This window comes from Bactrocera dorsalis, chromosome 3 (assembly GCF_023373825.1).
Source record: "Bactrocera dorsalis isolate Fly_Bdor chromosome 3, ASM2337382v1, whole genome shotgun sequence".
Classification (NCBI taxonomy): Eukaryota; Metazoa; Arthropoda; class Insecta; order Diptera; family Tephritidae; genus Bactrocera; species Bactrocera dorsalis.
Genome location: NC_064305.1, coordinates 24,252,720 through 24,268,791, shown reverse-complemented (window position 1 = coordinate 24,268,791; position 16,072 = coordinate 24,252,720). Strand labels below are relative to the sequence as shown.

The window sequence follows — 16,072 nt, the reverse complement described above, 5'->3', positions numbered from 1 at the left end:
ACGAGTACTTATCTATTAGTCTACCAAAAATATGTAAAGAAAAGCGAGTATTTTTCGATATCCTGTATTTGAGGAAGGAGTTAGGCAGGGGGCTTTCACCCACTGACTTAGAAAAGAGCCACTTAAACACTCAAAGTGGATCTCATGACATGAAAGCTCTTGAATGTTACTTATATCCAAATCAAATCGATTGCTAACGTTCAGCATGGAAGCACTAACTTAGAACAATTATTTCCAAAACATATTAGTCACCATTATTAGAAGAAATATGCATTGAAGAATCACCAGAAGAAAAGGGCGCTAAAAAAATTTGCACTAATTAGCACAATTAATTTACAAGACTCTGAACAAATGATCTTTGTACTGCAAAAAACACACTACTTATGTCGAACATTAGAAGACAACATCATTAGCAAATTATCGGTGATGATAAGATATTGGCGCAACATCACACAACGGCGCTCGCGAAAGCATAAAAGAGTGCGCCGCAATCGCGAAGAAGAACTTAGAAGTCGTAGCTATGTTAGACAAAACAACTGCCGCAGTAATTCTACTTATTGTCTTCAGTGCAGTGCTGGTGCAATGCGAAGAGAACGCTACCGACAGTTTTTTGCCGCTTAAAAAAGCCGGCCATTGCATTAGCGAGAAGTGTCAGCTGCCGAATTGCCGTTGTTCGGGCCTACGCTTACCCAGCGCCGACTTCAAAGAACACGTAAAGGAAATACCACAGGTGGGTGCTGAAGCAAACACGCGAAAATTTCAGTAACATTAAAATTTTTATTTTAATTTGCACAATAAACCATCCAGCTGATCACAGTAACATTCGATGATGCCGTAAATGTCATTAACTACGAGCAGTATCAGCAGGTCTTCGATGGACTCGTAAATCCGGATAACTGCAGTGTGCGCGGCACCTTTTTCGTTTCACACGAGTACACCGATTATACACTGGTGAATGCGCTCTACCAACAAGGTCATGAGATAGCGTTGCATTCGGTTACGCACGGCTCCGGCACGGACTACTGGCGTGAGGCGGATGTACAAGTTCTGATGGCTGAATTCGGTCAACAAATTGATATGTTGGTGAAATTCGCCAAAGTGAATCGTAAACATATACGCGGTGTGCGTTTACCGTTCCTACAGATCTCTGGAAATAATACTTATGAGGCTGCTAAGCGTTTAGGGCTGCTATACGATAGCTCGTGGCCATCACAACGTAACCCTCCCATGTGGCCCTATACGCTCGACTATCGTTCGACGCAAGATTGCCAGATTGGTCCATGTCCGAATGCCGCGATTCCAGGGTTTTGGGTTAGTCCAATGGTCACTTGGTTTGATACTGTCGGCTATAGTTGTGCTATGATTGATGGCTGCATATTTCCGCCGAAGGATGAAGTAGACACTTTATTCGAATGGATGGTGGACAACTTTAAAAGACATTATGATGGTAATCGTGCGCCATTCGGCATGTATCTGCATGCGGCTTGGTTCCAGCGTGGACGCCATTATTTTGAGGCTTTCAGAAAGTAAGTAGCAGTTTTGGGATACTGAAGTAATTTTGCGTTGACATCGTTGCCTTAAGCTTTTAATACGAGCTGCTTTCCAGTCAAAAGTTACTCGCCGTCAGTATCTGAAAGGTTCTGTTCTCTTTTTCACAAGATTCTGCTATATACTTAAGTATGTAGGTATTGAGTTCTATTCTCGGTTAATGTGGTTGGGCCTCTGCTAATTAAGAAATTCCTTTCAATGAAGTTTCCTGATTTTAAAAAATATTGGGTCAAGAGTGAGCAGTTTAACCCATAATCACCTTCTCTGCCGCATACATTCGTTACAATAACTCATAAGCTGTTCCATTAGATTCTTATATAATATACAGGACTATCACTTTATGCGGCGCTTGTGGTTTATAAAAGAAACTTTTTTGCTGAGTCTTGGACAGATACTGGATAAAAATGTTACTAATAGAAGGCACCTCCGCTATTTTTTCCTCCTTCAACTGTATTCCCGAAAACTTGGATCACTACAGAGGCTACTTGTGGCTCCCATACCGACGTGGTATATGTGGATAGGAAGAGCCCCTGGAGATGAAGCGTAGAGAGTTTTTTCAGGGATAGGCTGATACTGGGAGGAAAAATTGGGTAGTAAAACTTAGCTTTAGACTACCTGACCACTGTAGTTTTTTCAGGGAGAAGTGGCTGCTGTTAATTGGCGGTGGACATACTGCTACCAAGTACAGCTTCTTTCAGCGAGGTGAGCATTTATACCGATAGCAAATCGGCAATACCACAGCTGACCTCACTAACTGTTCGCTTAAAACTAGTCAAAATGTGTGTCTAGAGATAACATCAAGCCACTTTATCAACAATCCTTTTTGGGTATTTGTTCATAAAGGAGTCACTGGCAACTGCCAAGCCGATTAATTAGAAAGAGAGAGCACATTTGCTCTGGTCTCATTGGAATGGACCGAGTTGAAGCTCCATTGGCATGTTGCGTTCAAGGACTAGACCAATGGACCTCTCATACTCTAAGCAGGCGTTCGTCGCAAGCCCCGTTCTCTGCAACTGCAATACCCTGGCGTATAGTAGAATACAGAAGAGCTTCTGAACTACTTATTCTTAGCAAAGTTTTTTTTGCCGCAATCGTAGGAGTTACATTTACTACAAATTATCCAATTTTCATTGGGCTTGGTTAAAAATCTTGACGGGCGCAAGTTGCCAAAGTTGTATAGAGAAGGGTGAGGTGGAAACATCTTAGAAACTTCTCCTCAATTGTGCAGTCTTTGCAAGACCGAGGTTTTAACATATTGCCTGTTGTACATTCGGGGAATCAGAAGACATAGCCGAAACCGACGTTAGCCATATCAGTAAATTTGTGATGGGCTGAAAACACTTGGTCGATTTTTAACTACCTTGAGAACCATTTTATATTAGTTTTAATTAGCACAACAGACCGAAATTCTAGGCTGTCTAAGTGAGATCCCTCTTAGGATCAACTTCATAACCTAACCTGTTCTACTCGCACTGTTATATTCCCCCGGGTTTCGATATACATGGACTTGTGTGCTTTAGTGAGTGATCCAGTAACTTTTCTTGGAAGTACCTGATAGAATAGAAATTTGCTCAAGGTAAGATATTCAATTAGTTGATTTGGAAAACTTTGTTAGATTTAGGAACCCTATTTTTTGGTTTCTTTGATATTTTTCATACATAGGTATATCTAAAAGAAACACCTACAAAATGTATTACCAAGGAAAGAGCTCAACATGAGTGCATTTAATATCTTACAGGGAACCCAGGATTATCTAAAACACAACAAGAATATTATTTTTTGCCTAACCAATGTCTTCTTACAGATTTCTTCTATACGTGAACACGTTACCCGATGTCTACCTAACCACCGCTTCAGGCGTTATACACTACATGAAGCATCCCACCCTGGGTAAACCCTTCCCAGGTTGTCCGAAAAAGCCGAATACCACATGCATAAAACGCAACTGTGGGCTCCGGAAGATGGAGACGGGGGAGACACGTTATATGAATGTGTGCGATACATGTCCCTCCGTCTATCCTTGGTTGGGCAATGCGCTAGGAGAGACCGAACACTACTAGAATACGAGTTGGATGGAGGAAAATACGTCCAGTTAGTGGCCAGTTACCATACGTAAAATGTACGGCTGAAGCGAATCTTGAAAGTATTTGAAGGCGCCGAAGTTTGTTGCTCAATAAAACTGATTTAAAACGCACTTGAAATAAATTAAAATACATAAGATGGACAGAATGAAATAAGTTGAGGGGATAAGGGTGTAGGAAATGTTGTAAGTTATGACAACAGACTAGTTTGATTGAAGAGCGCTCACGTGCGTTTGTGGGAGGGGTATGCAAGAAGGCGGTCAAGCATGCCATTTATAGCTAAGTTGGGTGCTTTAAACTCTTGGCCAGACACTTCAGATAACTTTTTCAATATACTTGCAAAATCGAATGGGAAATCAAGTTTGATTTCTTGTTAAGGGAAATATTAAAAAAAAAGCTTTGACAAAGTTCATAGTTTGTCATGTAATGCAACAACGCAAGGGTCAAAGGTCATAGCTTTACTTGAGACAAATAAAACTTTTTACACTTTACCACATAGTAAGTGGCATAAAAAAATTGTGAAAAGGCGCTTGAAAGTCGACGAATAGGGAATGATTGATTAGATGAGTGAGTAGGTGAGTTATGAGTTATGGATGAAGTAGCTGAAGAGTGAGCAGATAAACAGTGAACACATGATGAAAGAACTGTTGATGAATGAGTGAACTCAATTGAGCATCTCGCTTAATATTGTCTATTTTGGTATTTAATTCCAAGTTTTAAAATAAAAAAATATTTATAAAAGAAAAAAGTATTATAACGGTACAAAATTTTAATTTCAAGAAATTTCTAGCACATATCAGTCCCTCTACTGACCAGCTCAAAGTCTGCTATGCGAAATTTACAACTCTATTAAATTATCTGAAATGCCGACCGCGGCAAGCACTAAAAACGCCATAACTCATAATGAGGCGCTTTAGATTTTGTTGTAATTGCATTACGAGTTCCTAGCGGGCTAGCACGAACAACCCTTGCAAAATATTGTAGGCGAAGCCCGAGCCGAGTGACCCCAACACACAGCTATGCTCCCTATGCCCGGCCGCCACCAGCGCCTGCAATTATAGTTAAATTATATATTTCGTGATAAGTATATACACAACCGTACACACATACATATATACATACAAAAGCAAAGGCTTGTGTGTGCGCCAATCGGGTGCCGCCCGCTAGTGCCGATAGTCACGTATAGGGGCGTTACCTAACCTCGTTTATGCAATATGCTGTTCGTCATTCGTGTGCCGATTCGTGCGCAACTGGCGGTGACAACAAAAACAAAAACGAAAATTTCTCCTACACCAACAACAACAACAACATATTTCGGCTACAACAAAAATACAAAGATTGTTTCCTACAACAACAAATACAGTTCATCTACAACAATAACACCAGCAACAACTTTATAGTTCATCTCCGACACTACCACTACCCTATGCGCTATGAGCGATTCCTTGCTGGCTGTGTGCTCGGTCTGTTGTTGGTGCCAGTTGTGTGTGTGGTACGTGTGGTATGAGCAACTTAACCCTCAACACTCCGTGCAGCTGGCAGGAAAACTATTGATGGTAACAATAAACCATTGCGAAATATCTGGGAACGGAAATATTTGTTGTTTTTGTACAAGATATATACACTTTTTGTTGTTATTGGTACCAAAAAAAATTAGCAATATTAAAAGTATGTATTTCTGCATTGCCGTTGGACTTCGTAAGGCGCACAAACACATATTTCCTAGTGTATGGTAAACATATATATACATATATGTATACGGTATATATATATATACATATGTATGTTTGCGTATTTATACATGGATATCCTTAATATACATATTACTTGTTATTTTTGATCTTCTTATTTTATTTACTTACTTCTACAACAGCAACAAGACTTTCACACTACTTTTGTATATACAAATATATAGTACATAAGCACATACATATATATGTATGGCAATATATATGTATATATATTTACACCCATTTAAATATATTTATACACATACAATATATGTACATATATAATCACATTAGTTGCAACAAGCATCTCAGCTACTCACTCTCTCTCTCTCTTTCGCTTCCTTTTTCTTTGCATTCCCCGCTCCTTGCTCCACAAATCACAACGTTGTTTTCTTATCGTTTTTATTGTTGTTGTTTTTGTGCCATTCGTATGCATTTTATTTGCGCTTGTCGGCTCTCTTTTAACGATAATGACGTTACGTTGTCCATCTTTTCGTATGCGAAGGCACGTGCTCGTCTTTCAGTTCTTGCAATTTAAGTAGTGCCAGAAAAAGAAGACGAAGAGTTGACAGCATTCGACAGGAGCGCTTCGTGCAGAAAAGAGGAAACTACGCCGTCTATGATTCCTCAAATTGAATGCAGAATTTAAGAAAGTTATTATTAAAGAGCTGGCAAAATTCTCAGCTCATGAGTTTGGTTGAGGATATTTCGCAGATTTTAAGTGAGTAAAAACGTATTTAAATAAGAAAAAACGTCAACTTCGGGTAAAGTGAACTAGCCTACCCTTCACAAATGCATTTCTTATAGCACGAAAAGGTAAAAAATATAATTTTCTTATTTTTGATCGTTTAACTTACATAGCAGCTATCAGCTACAGTGGTAGGTATTTGACCTTGGCGATCAATTCGTTCAAACCTTTCATGCAACTAGTTGGCATCTTTCTATGCGAACTGCATAAGACTGGGTTACATCCCGAAGGCATGAAAACAAGTGAGTAGACTCCTTCTTTGCAAAAAACTCCAGAGAGGCTGGTGGACAGGGTTCAAGAATTTGCTGTTGGTACCTTCCTTAATATTGAGGGAGCTTTCAATTACGTCCTGCCGGAAGTAGTTGTAACAGCTCTGAACGGTCTTGGGGTTGAATCAAACCACAAACACCTCATTTTCAGTCTTCTGTGCGACATAGTGATTGAAACGGAATGGGGCAACGCATCTTGCTCGACGAAATGGGAGTAGGGGAACCACCCAAGGTGGAGATCTCTCTCCTCTTTTACGGATCCTGGCGGCACTGCTGCCGCAAATGTGAAATACCCGTCTGCCACCGGCGGATACAGTGAAATATCTAGAACTCATCCTGAGTAGGAAGCTTTCAAGGAAGCCGAATATCGAAGAAAGAACAAAAAAGGCATCGATTACCTTATATCTACTGCTGCAAAGGAGCCATTGGCAAAAGGTGGGGTCTCTGTTGTTGTTGTTTTTGTTTTAACGGTTATTTAATCCCCGTTAGGATAGTAAGGGGTAAAGTTAGAATGCTGGGGTAAATGATTTTCTAAGAACATATATATTTGATAACGAAGATCTTAAACAGAAGATATACACCAATATTTATTCGTAAGTGGTAAAAAATAAATAGGGAAAAAAGGTCAGAGGAAGGGCAATAGAGATAAGGTGTGGTTGATCCAAAATCGATTAATCTTACTTGAACAGATATTCGTCCTTTGTGTTACCCACAAGCTTCGACGAGTGGATCACTAGATCCTCATACATCGACGGACCAGTTTATGCTTCCCACAAATATATCCAATCTTAGTCTGACAAAAGCCGGGCAGTAGCGAAGAAAGTGATAGGAGACTTTCCACCTCACCTTCCTCCATCCAGCTTTGGCAAAGAGTGGCTAACAAAATATTTAGCCGCACAACTTTTGAAGCTAATGGACGGCGTCAGAACACCTACAATTACAGCAAGATTTACGTTACTAGAGTCAGTACTTCGGAGTACCTTTTAGAGTTTATTCTGGACCAGGAGGATCTGGCAATTTTAGTTTTTGACCTTGCTAAACTCACTGTAGGTCCGAAAATCCAACGCCAGAACACAAGAAGATATCGGAAAACCGGCTGGCTTCCAATCAGATGAAATAAGGGAAAAAGTGCTCTCCCTAACAAGCTCATCGACTTTGCAGTTTTCGACGATTCTGCTGTGACCCATACAAGTCTAATGTGGAAGAAAATTGAAGAAGATATAAATAAGGTCACTCTTCAAATAGATTTGAGTGCACAGTCGGCGAACTCAAAGCCAATATAATCGCTCGGGTAACGAATTGAATGTACACCTCTCTGAAGGAAGCTGCACTTCGTGTACATGTCCTGCTAGCTTGACGGCAGCCACCTCCACTTAAAAGACACTAAAGTGGTCTGAGATAGCGTTAAATCTCTTCTAGTTTATTTCTGCTTCCAATTACCATCAGCTAAGCAAGGAAGAACTACACAGACTTCTTCTTAAAGCCAACTCAGACTAGCTTTCTGAAAGTATTAGCAACACCAATTGTTAACTTGTTGCCCACTAAGCTGTACAACTGTTATTAGAAGACTAAAACCAAACAACAACACAAATATTGTCATAAACAACCAAAGTAACGGCAAACAATTGAGCAGACATCAAACAGCGGCGACATAACGGGCTAAGTAGCAACGCTATCTAAATTACCCCGAGACATCCGGCCAAAGCAAAGTGAGGTAACGCTGAGGAGGGTGAAAAGGTGGCGCAGGCGAAAGTGTGGAAAGAGTTCGTAGAAGCAACGCTGACACTGTTGAGCACCGCTACAACAATAAAAACAACCTACAACAACATTAGATAAAGCAACAGCTGGAGCTTGATGTCCCAAGGCGTCAAGTATCAGCAAAGCGAAGGCAATGCTGTGCAACAACAAAAAATGTTAAAATTAAGTAACACGGATGTCGAAGTCGAACTTATACGAGCGCAAACGATGAAATCGAAACGAAGTGTCGACCCTTTGAATTGGTGGGTGTATGGAGTGGTTGCCACAGCTCGCACTCATCGCTATTCGAGTTGTTTGTTGAAGTTGTTGATTATGTTATGACAAGCGCATAAAATTGTACCACAGACTCAGCCATCAAAGCAAATCGACAATAGAGCGGCACATTGCAACTATTAAACTACTGCAGTAATCCGAAAACTAACAACAACAATAACGTAACACAAATTTGTAGTGAAGAAGTCCCAGTGACACTGGGATCATTTACGAAATTTGCGAAAATCACATTTCGGTTGTGACAGCAAAGACACCATCAGAAGCAGGGGAGGCGATGAATACAGAGAAAATGCCAGTTACTTGTAATGATCTTTCGACTTTGTGCGCATTGATAAGATACGCTTTTAGTGTAGGACTTGCTGTAATTGCCGATTTATTGATTCTTGATAATAAAATAAAATCTGGTGAAAAAGAAGAGGTTTTGAAAAACACACTTTTTAACTCAAATACCATAAGTAGATTGACTAAGCCTCAGATTTTCACATTTTCTTCTTTTTTTTGGGCACTATAAAGGACAAAGATTTTCTGATAAGAACGCTTGTTAACCTAAACTTTAAACGAAATCCGAAAAAGTACCTGGAATCTGGAGCTCATCTTCCTCCATACAACTGCGACAATATGTCTCTGATAAGATGTTTAGCCTTATCGCATGGTCACCTAATAGAAAACTTCTAGTAACAAATCCTAAGATAAGATGAACTTCGATAAGCGCTGTGCTCTCAAGCGTGAAATGAATATGACGGAGGTTTATTTTTTTTATAATCCTTTGTCTGACGCTTCCGTTAGTATAAAATAATTTTGGGTTAACTGAACTTAGTTTAGTTACTCGACTCTTCCCTTTTTAACCAAAAAAACAATCGTCAGTGCAATGATATTAAAGGCAGTCTTAGTTCACTTAGCTTCGAGCTTCGACTATATTTCCTGTTTGAAACTCTAAGCCTAATTAAGACTAGAAAGATCTCTGCATTTAATTTTGAATACAGTTCTTTTTTTACAAAGTGGATGCTTATTAGATTATACTATTTCTGGCGTTACATTTCTTCTGTCCTTCTCACTTCATGAGTACCCGGTCTGTTTCTCACTGTGCACGCAAATCGCAGTTAGCGCAACAGTCGAACGACACTCAAATAGCAGGTCGAAGATGTCGAAACACTTTGCACAAAGACGTGTCAAGAAGAAATCGAATCGTTGCAATGCGTTGTAATAACAAGCAAAGTACAGCAAAGCAAAGCCAAGCAATGCAGCGGAACGAAGTGAAAAGACCTTGACGTCGGACGCCAGGGAGACCAAGCACAAAGTAGGAGACTTCGAAGTTCCATTATGAAAACCCAGTTAGGAAGTGACATCGCACCAAAGACGGAAGGGCGAGGGGCATGTAGTTACAGCGACGTCTTGCAAAATGCAAAAGCAATTGCTGTAGTGTGACAGTCGAAGTTCAAAGCCGGAGGTTCTTTACATAAAAGATAAGTTAATGTGACCTGGGAGCTAAATATCTAACGGCATTGGAATGGCACCAAAGCGTTGAGGCAGCGACCGGCGTAACTGCAACGACTGAGCGGAGCTTGCAACGATATCCTTGCTGTTGCATGCAGCAGCGAATAGACAAACGACAAACAACGAGTCAATAACAACAAGAGGAGCTTACAAGCTGACGAGCAAAAACGGATAATGCTTTCCTGTGTCAAGCAGCAATTTTGTCAAAAAAAAAAATGCAAAACCTGAAAGTCAAAGACACTTTAAAGAGCGCATTTGGGCGGGATGGCGACAAGCGAATTAGCAGTAAGATTGGTCGCTCTACTAAAGGAGAGAGCATGGAAGAAGCGGCGGATGAGCCGCAATTTGAAGTGTGAAGCTGGCAAAATTCAAGTGAATTACTCGCCTGATGTCAATGCCAGCGTCGGTTGTCGAACGTCGGCTAACAGAGTAAACAAGCAAAGACTTGGCGACATCTACGGAAGCGGAAGTGCCGGCGGATAAGTATAAAGGATGTTGAAGGGCTAATGAAATTAAAGAAAGTTAAATGAATTAAGCGAAAATATTGAAATATTAATGTTTTTAGCATTAAATTGGAAGAAAAATCGTGAGGATAATGCATACTCGTAAGTTCGATTCGAGTACTTACTTCGACCTCACTCTTTTACAAGGAAAATTACCACTTTCTATTTTATTGATTACAAACAATGTCATGTCATGTCATACTTGTTGTTTCTAGTTTTGTGGGTTTTCAAAGATTTTTTGTAACTATGTTAATGGTTTGCTGAGTTGGGACCATGGAACAGTATTTCAAGGTTCGTTTCTAAGATAAACGGGAATCTATCTGAAACTTTAATTTTGTAAAGAGAGAACGGAGGCTGTAAAAAGGGAGTAAACACCTTCAAGTGTGGTCTTAAGTGGCTGCCTGAGCTAAGTTGTCGTGAGGCTGCAAATAATGTAAGATTTGAGAATATAGAAAGCTAAGGTTACTCATGTGTAGTACTGACATTTCTAAGGTTCCCGATGATTTTTTTTTAGATAGGTAGATAGGGTGGATGACTGACGAGGCTCCTAGCCCTATAGGAGGCTCGCTGTGAAACCATCGGGACTTAAAACTCCTCACTCTATAATTTTCTCTCTAAAGCACACTTACTGCATTGTTCACCACAGCTCATGTTTTTCTTAGGTATCAAAGCTCCCGAGATCTATCAGCAGATGTGAAACAAAAATATCTTTATTTGCAACACACTACATGTACATATAATGCCGAGTTTTACTACTAATATATATCGACATAAGGCTAAACTGTATATGAGCATACAAGTAAGTATCCAGAGTTTCATTTGTGAAATACCTCACATGTTGAGGCCAAAGGTTAAATCTTTAACAGACGATATTGAGTTCTTTGAAGCATACTCATTGGCGCTAGGCTTATTAATATATGAATTATTGAATCATAGTATCAAACTCACAAACATTATACATAACCATAAAAGCTTGTTTTAAGACAGGCAGCCAACAATACATAATATTACAAGGAATATGTTCTTACACGCCTTTATATTTGTATCTATTTGCGTAAACAGAATTCTGCGACAAAGATTGCTTAGACAAACACCAAAATACATGACATCCATATAGCTGAAATACACCCTTACACTTATAAATTTTGAACAGGAAATCAGGAAGTTTCAACGTCCCGCATTTATTACGAAGTCAAACATTTAAATGCTACGGCAGCTAGCAACAACTTTTGCCGTTATTACTCATTACTGTATTTCTATATGGTTGTTGATGTTGTTTATTTAGTAGCCTAAGCAGATTGCTTTTGCCTTTTGATGTGCCAATAACAACAACTGCACACGCAAATAGATAACGTTCAGGTCAGCTTCACTGGCTTGACTTATGCACAAAGGCAATTTGCCGAAACATATGTTTGTCTGAATGTATCCAAAAGTGTGAGTGTGTGTGTGTGTGTGAGGAGTCATAAAATTGTATCACCCTTGTGTTGTTGTCTACATAACCTTAGTAACGGGTGATTTTTTTGAGGTTAGGATTTTCATGCATTAGTATTTGACAGATCACGTGGGATTTCAGACATGGTGTCAAAGAGAAAGATGCTCAGTATGCTTTGACATTTCATCATGAATAGACTTACTAACGAGCAACGCTTGCAAATCATTGAATTTTATTACCAAAATCAGTGTTCGGTTCGAAATGTGTTTCGGCGCGACAAATTTTGTTCAGCGATGAGGCTCATTTCTGGTTGAATGGCTACGTAAATAAGCAAAATTGCCGCATTTGGGGTGAAGAGCAACCAGAAGCCGTTCAAGAACTGCCCATGCATCCCGAAAAATGCACTGTTTGGTGTGGTTTGTACGCTGGTGGAATCATTGGACCGTATTTTTTCAAAGATGCTGTTGGACGCAACGTTACGGTGAATGGCGATCGCTATCGTTCGATGCTAACAAACTTTTTGTTGCCAAAAATGGAAGAACTGAACTTGGTTGACATGTGGTTTCAACAAGATGGCGCTACATGCCACACAGCTCGCGATTCTATGGCCATTTTGAGGGAAAACTTCGGACAACAATTCATCTCAAGAAATGGACCCGTAAGTTGGCCACCAAGATCATGCGATTTAACGCCTTTAGACTATTTTTTGTGGGGCTACGTCAAGTCTAAAGTCTACAGAAATAAGCCAGCAACTATTCCAGCTTTGGAAGACAACATTTCCGAAGAAATTCGGGCTATTCCGGCCGAAATGCTCGAAAAAGTTGCCCAAAATTGGACTTTCCGAATGGACCACCTAAGACGCAGCCGCGGTCAACATTTAAATGAAATTATCTTCAAAAAGTAAATGTCATGAACCAATCTAACGTTTCAAATAAAGAACCGATGAGATTTTGCAAATTTTATGCGTTTTTTTTTTAAAAAAAGTTATCAAGCTCTTAAAAAATCACCCTTTAGAACAAGTGCTAAAACCACTACGACTCCATCACACAAAACGATTTCCTGCTCAGCAGTTTTCAACACTTCGCCAACAGTGACTGTTAAAAGTCAATGGTCAATGGGCTCATTTGGCGATTGTTGCGCGTCGATAGCAGCTCAAAAGTGAGCGTTGATTTTCCATTTATTGTTTGTGCATGTGTTTGTCTGTATGTTTGTTTGTGGTTATAGTTCGGAAATAGTACTAAATTTGAAGCTCATTTGAGCTTACACGGAGCTTATCTCGACGCGGATGCCGAAATGTGCCACTTATTTGGTCAAGTGCAGCTGTCATTTCGACTGTCATAGAGAGAGCAAACTTTTTAGTGTTCAAATTAGGTGTATTTTGGTTACCTTTACAACGAGATGTGAGTTCTAACTTCATTGGCAAGTTAAGACAAAAAGAAGAAGAAATAAAATTGGAAACGAAGGAAACTGTAAAACAATTTTTAAGAGCAAAGTACACTCTGTTCTTTATTAAAATGTCACAAGAACATCTTTAATTAAGTTCTTCTTCCTTATTGGCGTAGACACTTGTGCGGTTATAACCGAGTTTACAACAGCGCGCCAGTCGTTCTTCCCTTTCTTCTGCTTCAAGTATCGAAGACCAATTTTCCTTGCATTTGCAATGGATCTTGAAAAAGGGTTTCCACAGCTTGGTTAGATCTTTATCATCAAAGCTTAATATAATAATAATAATATATGGCAAGATTCGCACCCGCCCAATTACAACAGATAGCCGAACGATTTTCTACTCGACTTGCACACCTGCTCTCTGAGAGCACTCGTCAACAACACTGTATAAGGGAACTGTGGGGCGGCTTTAGACCTGGAAAATCTATAATCGACCAGATTTCACCATGCGTCAAATCTTGGAAAAGACCGTGAAAGGAAATTCGACACAAACCACCTCTTCGTCGATTTCAAAGCCGCTTTCAACAGCACAAAAAGGAGCTGCCTCTATGCCACGATGTCTGAATTTGGTATCCCTGCAAAACTAATACGGCTGAGTATCCTGACGTTGAGCAGCACCAAAAGTTCCGTCAGGATGGCGAAGGACCTCTCCCAGCCGTTCGATACCAGGCGAAGTTTCAGATAAGGCCACACCCTATCGGGCGACTTCTACAACCTGCTGCTGAAGAAAATAATTCGAGCTGCAGAACTTAGAGCAGGTACAATCTCCTATAAGAGTGTAAAACTGCTGACGTATTTATATCATCGGCGTATTGATATCATCGGCCTCAACACCCGCGCCGTTAGTTCTGCTTTCTCTAGACTGGACAAGAAAGCAAAGCAGATGGGTATGGCAGTAAACGAGGGCAAGACGAAATATCCCCTGTCATTAAATAAACAGTCGTCGCATTCGTGACTAGGCACCCACGTCACTGTTGACAGTCATAACTCTGAAGAGGTAGATAATTTTGTCTATCTTGGAACCAGTATAAACACCAACAACAATGTCAGCCTGGAAATCCAACGCAGGATATCTTTTGCCAAAAAGGTGTTACTTCGGACTTGAGAAGTAAAGTCCTCTCTCGAACAAAAACCAAACTCCACAAGTCACTCAAAGTTCCCGTCCTGCTATATAGTGCACGGCGAATATCGCATTCGATGGAACGATGTGATGTATGAGATATATGGCGACATTGACATAGATCAGCGAATTAAAAGACAGCGGCTACGCTGGTTAGGTTATGTGTCCGAATGGACGGAAACACTCCAGCTCTAAAAGTATTCGACGTTTTACCCGCCGGAGGAAGGACCAAGTGGAGAAGGACCTGGCTATGCCTGGAATAAGCAATTGGCGCCACGTAGCGAAAAGATGAAACGACTGGCGCGCTGTTGTTAACTGGGGTTAATCTCCAGCGACGTTAAGTGACGTGACATCTGCTTTATAGAATTTTTATCTCACTAATTATCTTCAGCTTCATTCCAAATCATCACACCTGCTCTATAATATCCGTAATAGTTATGTGAGACCAAATTTATTTAAAGGCTCAAGAAAAAGAATTGGAAATAGGGAAAAAATGGTAAGATTTCGTTTCCAGAGTTAAGATTCTGCCAGTACTTACAGCTCAACTTACAACGTACCTGGAGGCAGCTTGAATAGGCTCCCAGGCATAACTATTGATAGAAGCTCTAAGAAGCGTTCCAACGGCGGCTCTTGACCTAGAGCTAAATTTGACACTTATAGACCTTTTCGGCTGGGCGACTATTGATTACAGAATAATTTACGTATAGAACCTTCGGACATATCCCGTTGTATGATGGCCATTACGCAAGCACCGGCAAAATGATCTCACTTTTCAATTGACAAAGAAAATTCAAAGTAAACACGCAGCACAGTAAATATTTATAGGTATGGCTCGAAAATGGAGGGTGAAAAGAGAAAAGAAAGAGTTTCGACAGAACCAAGCAAATTTCCTTCCAGGTCACAAAGGCATCGAACTCAATTAGATATTGGACTAGATCTGCAAGACTGATGTTCGGCTGTCATCCGAAAACGTGATCAATATTGAAAGACCCAAGCATTGTCTATAAGACGATTTGGACAAAATGCGGTTTAACGATGTTGTTGTTGTTATTAACGGTTAGCTGGTAAGGGTTGTTTGTGTTGTCGTCGAGGCCATCTAACGGTAGGCCCAGGAAACGTGCTGTTTCGACGGGGTCGGACCAAAGGGAGGAAGGTGTTAGATGGGTAGGGTTTGTGGGGCATGCAAAGAGGTGGCCAGTGTCATGCGGCGACTCGTTGCATGCAGGACATACATTGGGTATGTCGGGGTCGATTCGCTAGGGTCACTCTCGTTTCTCGCGGCAACTGGAGCTCTTCGTCTGCAATAGGTGGTGGTTTGACTCCAAGAACGCCATTCACGGGAAGGGAGTCGGTGAAGGTGTTGATGGCTCCACTATGAATGGCGGTTAGTGCCCGTCAAAAGTTTGTTGCGTCCGAAGTCTGGGTCGGCGTACTTTTCAGTGTCATCGACCTAGTCGAGGAATGACCTCTTGATGCTCCTGGGAGGCGGTTCTGCTCCAAGCAGGTGGCTGCAATGGTGATTCCTACGGAAGCAACCCAGCGGGAACTGTCTGGAGAGGAGTAGGTTATGCTCCTTTACCGGTAGCATACGCGTCTCACTATGGATGTGTTCAATGGGAGACATCAAGAGGCATCCCGTCGTGGTCCGGAGTGCTGTATTTTGACAGGTC

General features: G+C 40.7%; 1 protein-coding gene across 1 annotated transcript; it reads left to right on the top strand.

Moving 5' to 3' along the window:
• Window positions 1-500: 500 nt before the first annotated feature.
• LOC105228694 (chitin deacetylase 7) lies at window positions 501-3,742 on the top strand. Its single transcript, XM_011208630.4, has 3 exons — window positions 501-730; window positions 808-1,526; window positions 3,353-3,742. The coding sequence occupies exons 1-3, from the start codon at window positions 521-523 to the stop codon at window positions 3,606-3,608; spliced, it is 1,185 nt and encodes a 394-aa protein (XP_011206932.2). The 5' UTR covers window positions 501-520; the 3' UTR covers window positions 3,609-3,742.
• The last annotated feature ends 12,330 nt before the right edge of the window (window positions 3,743-16,072 follow it).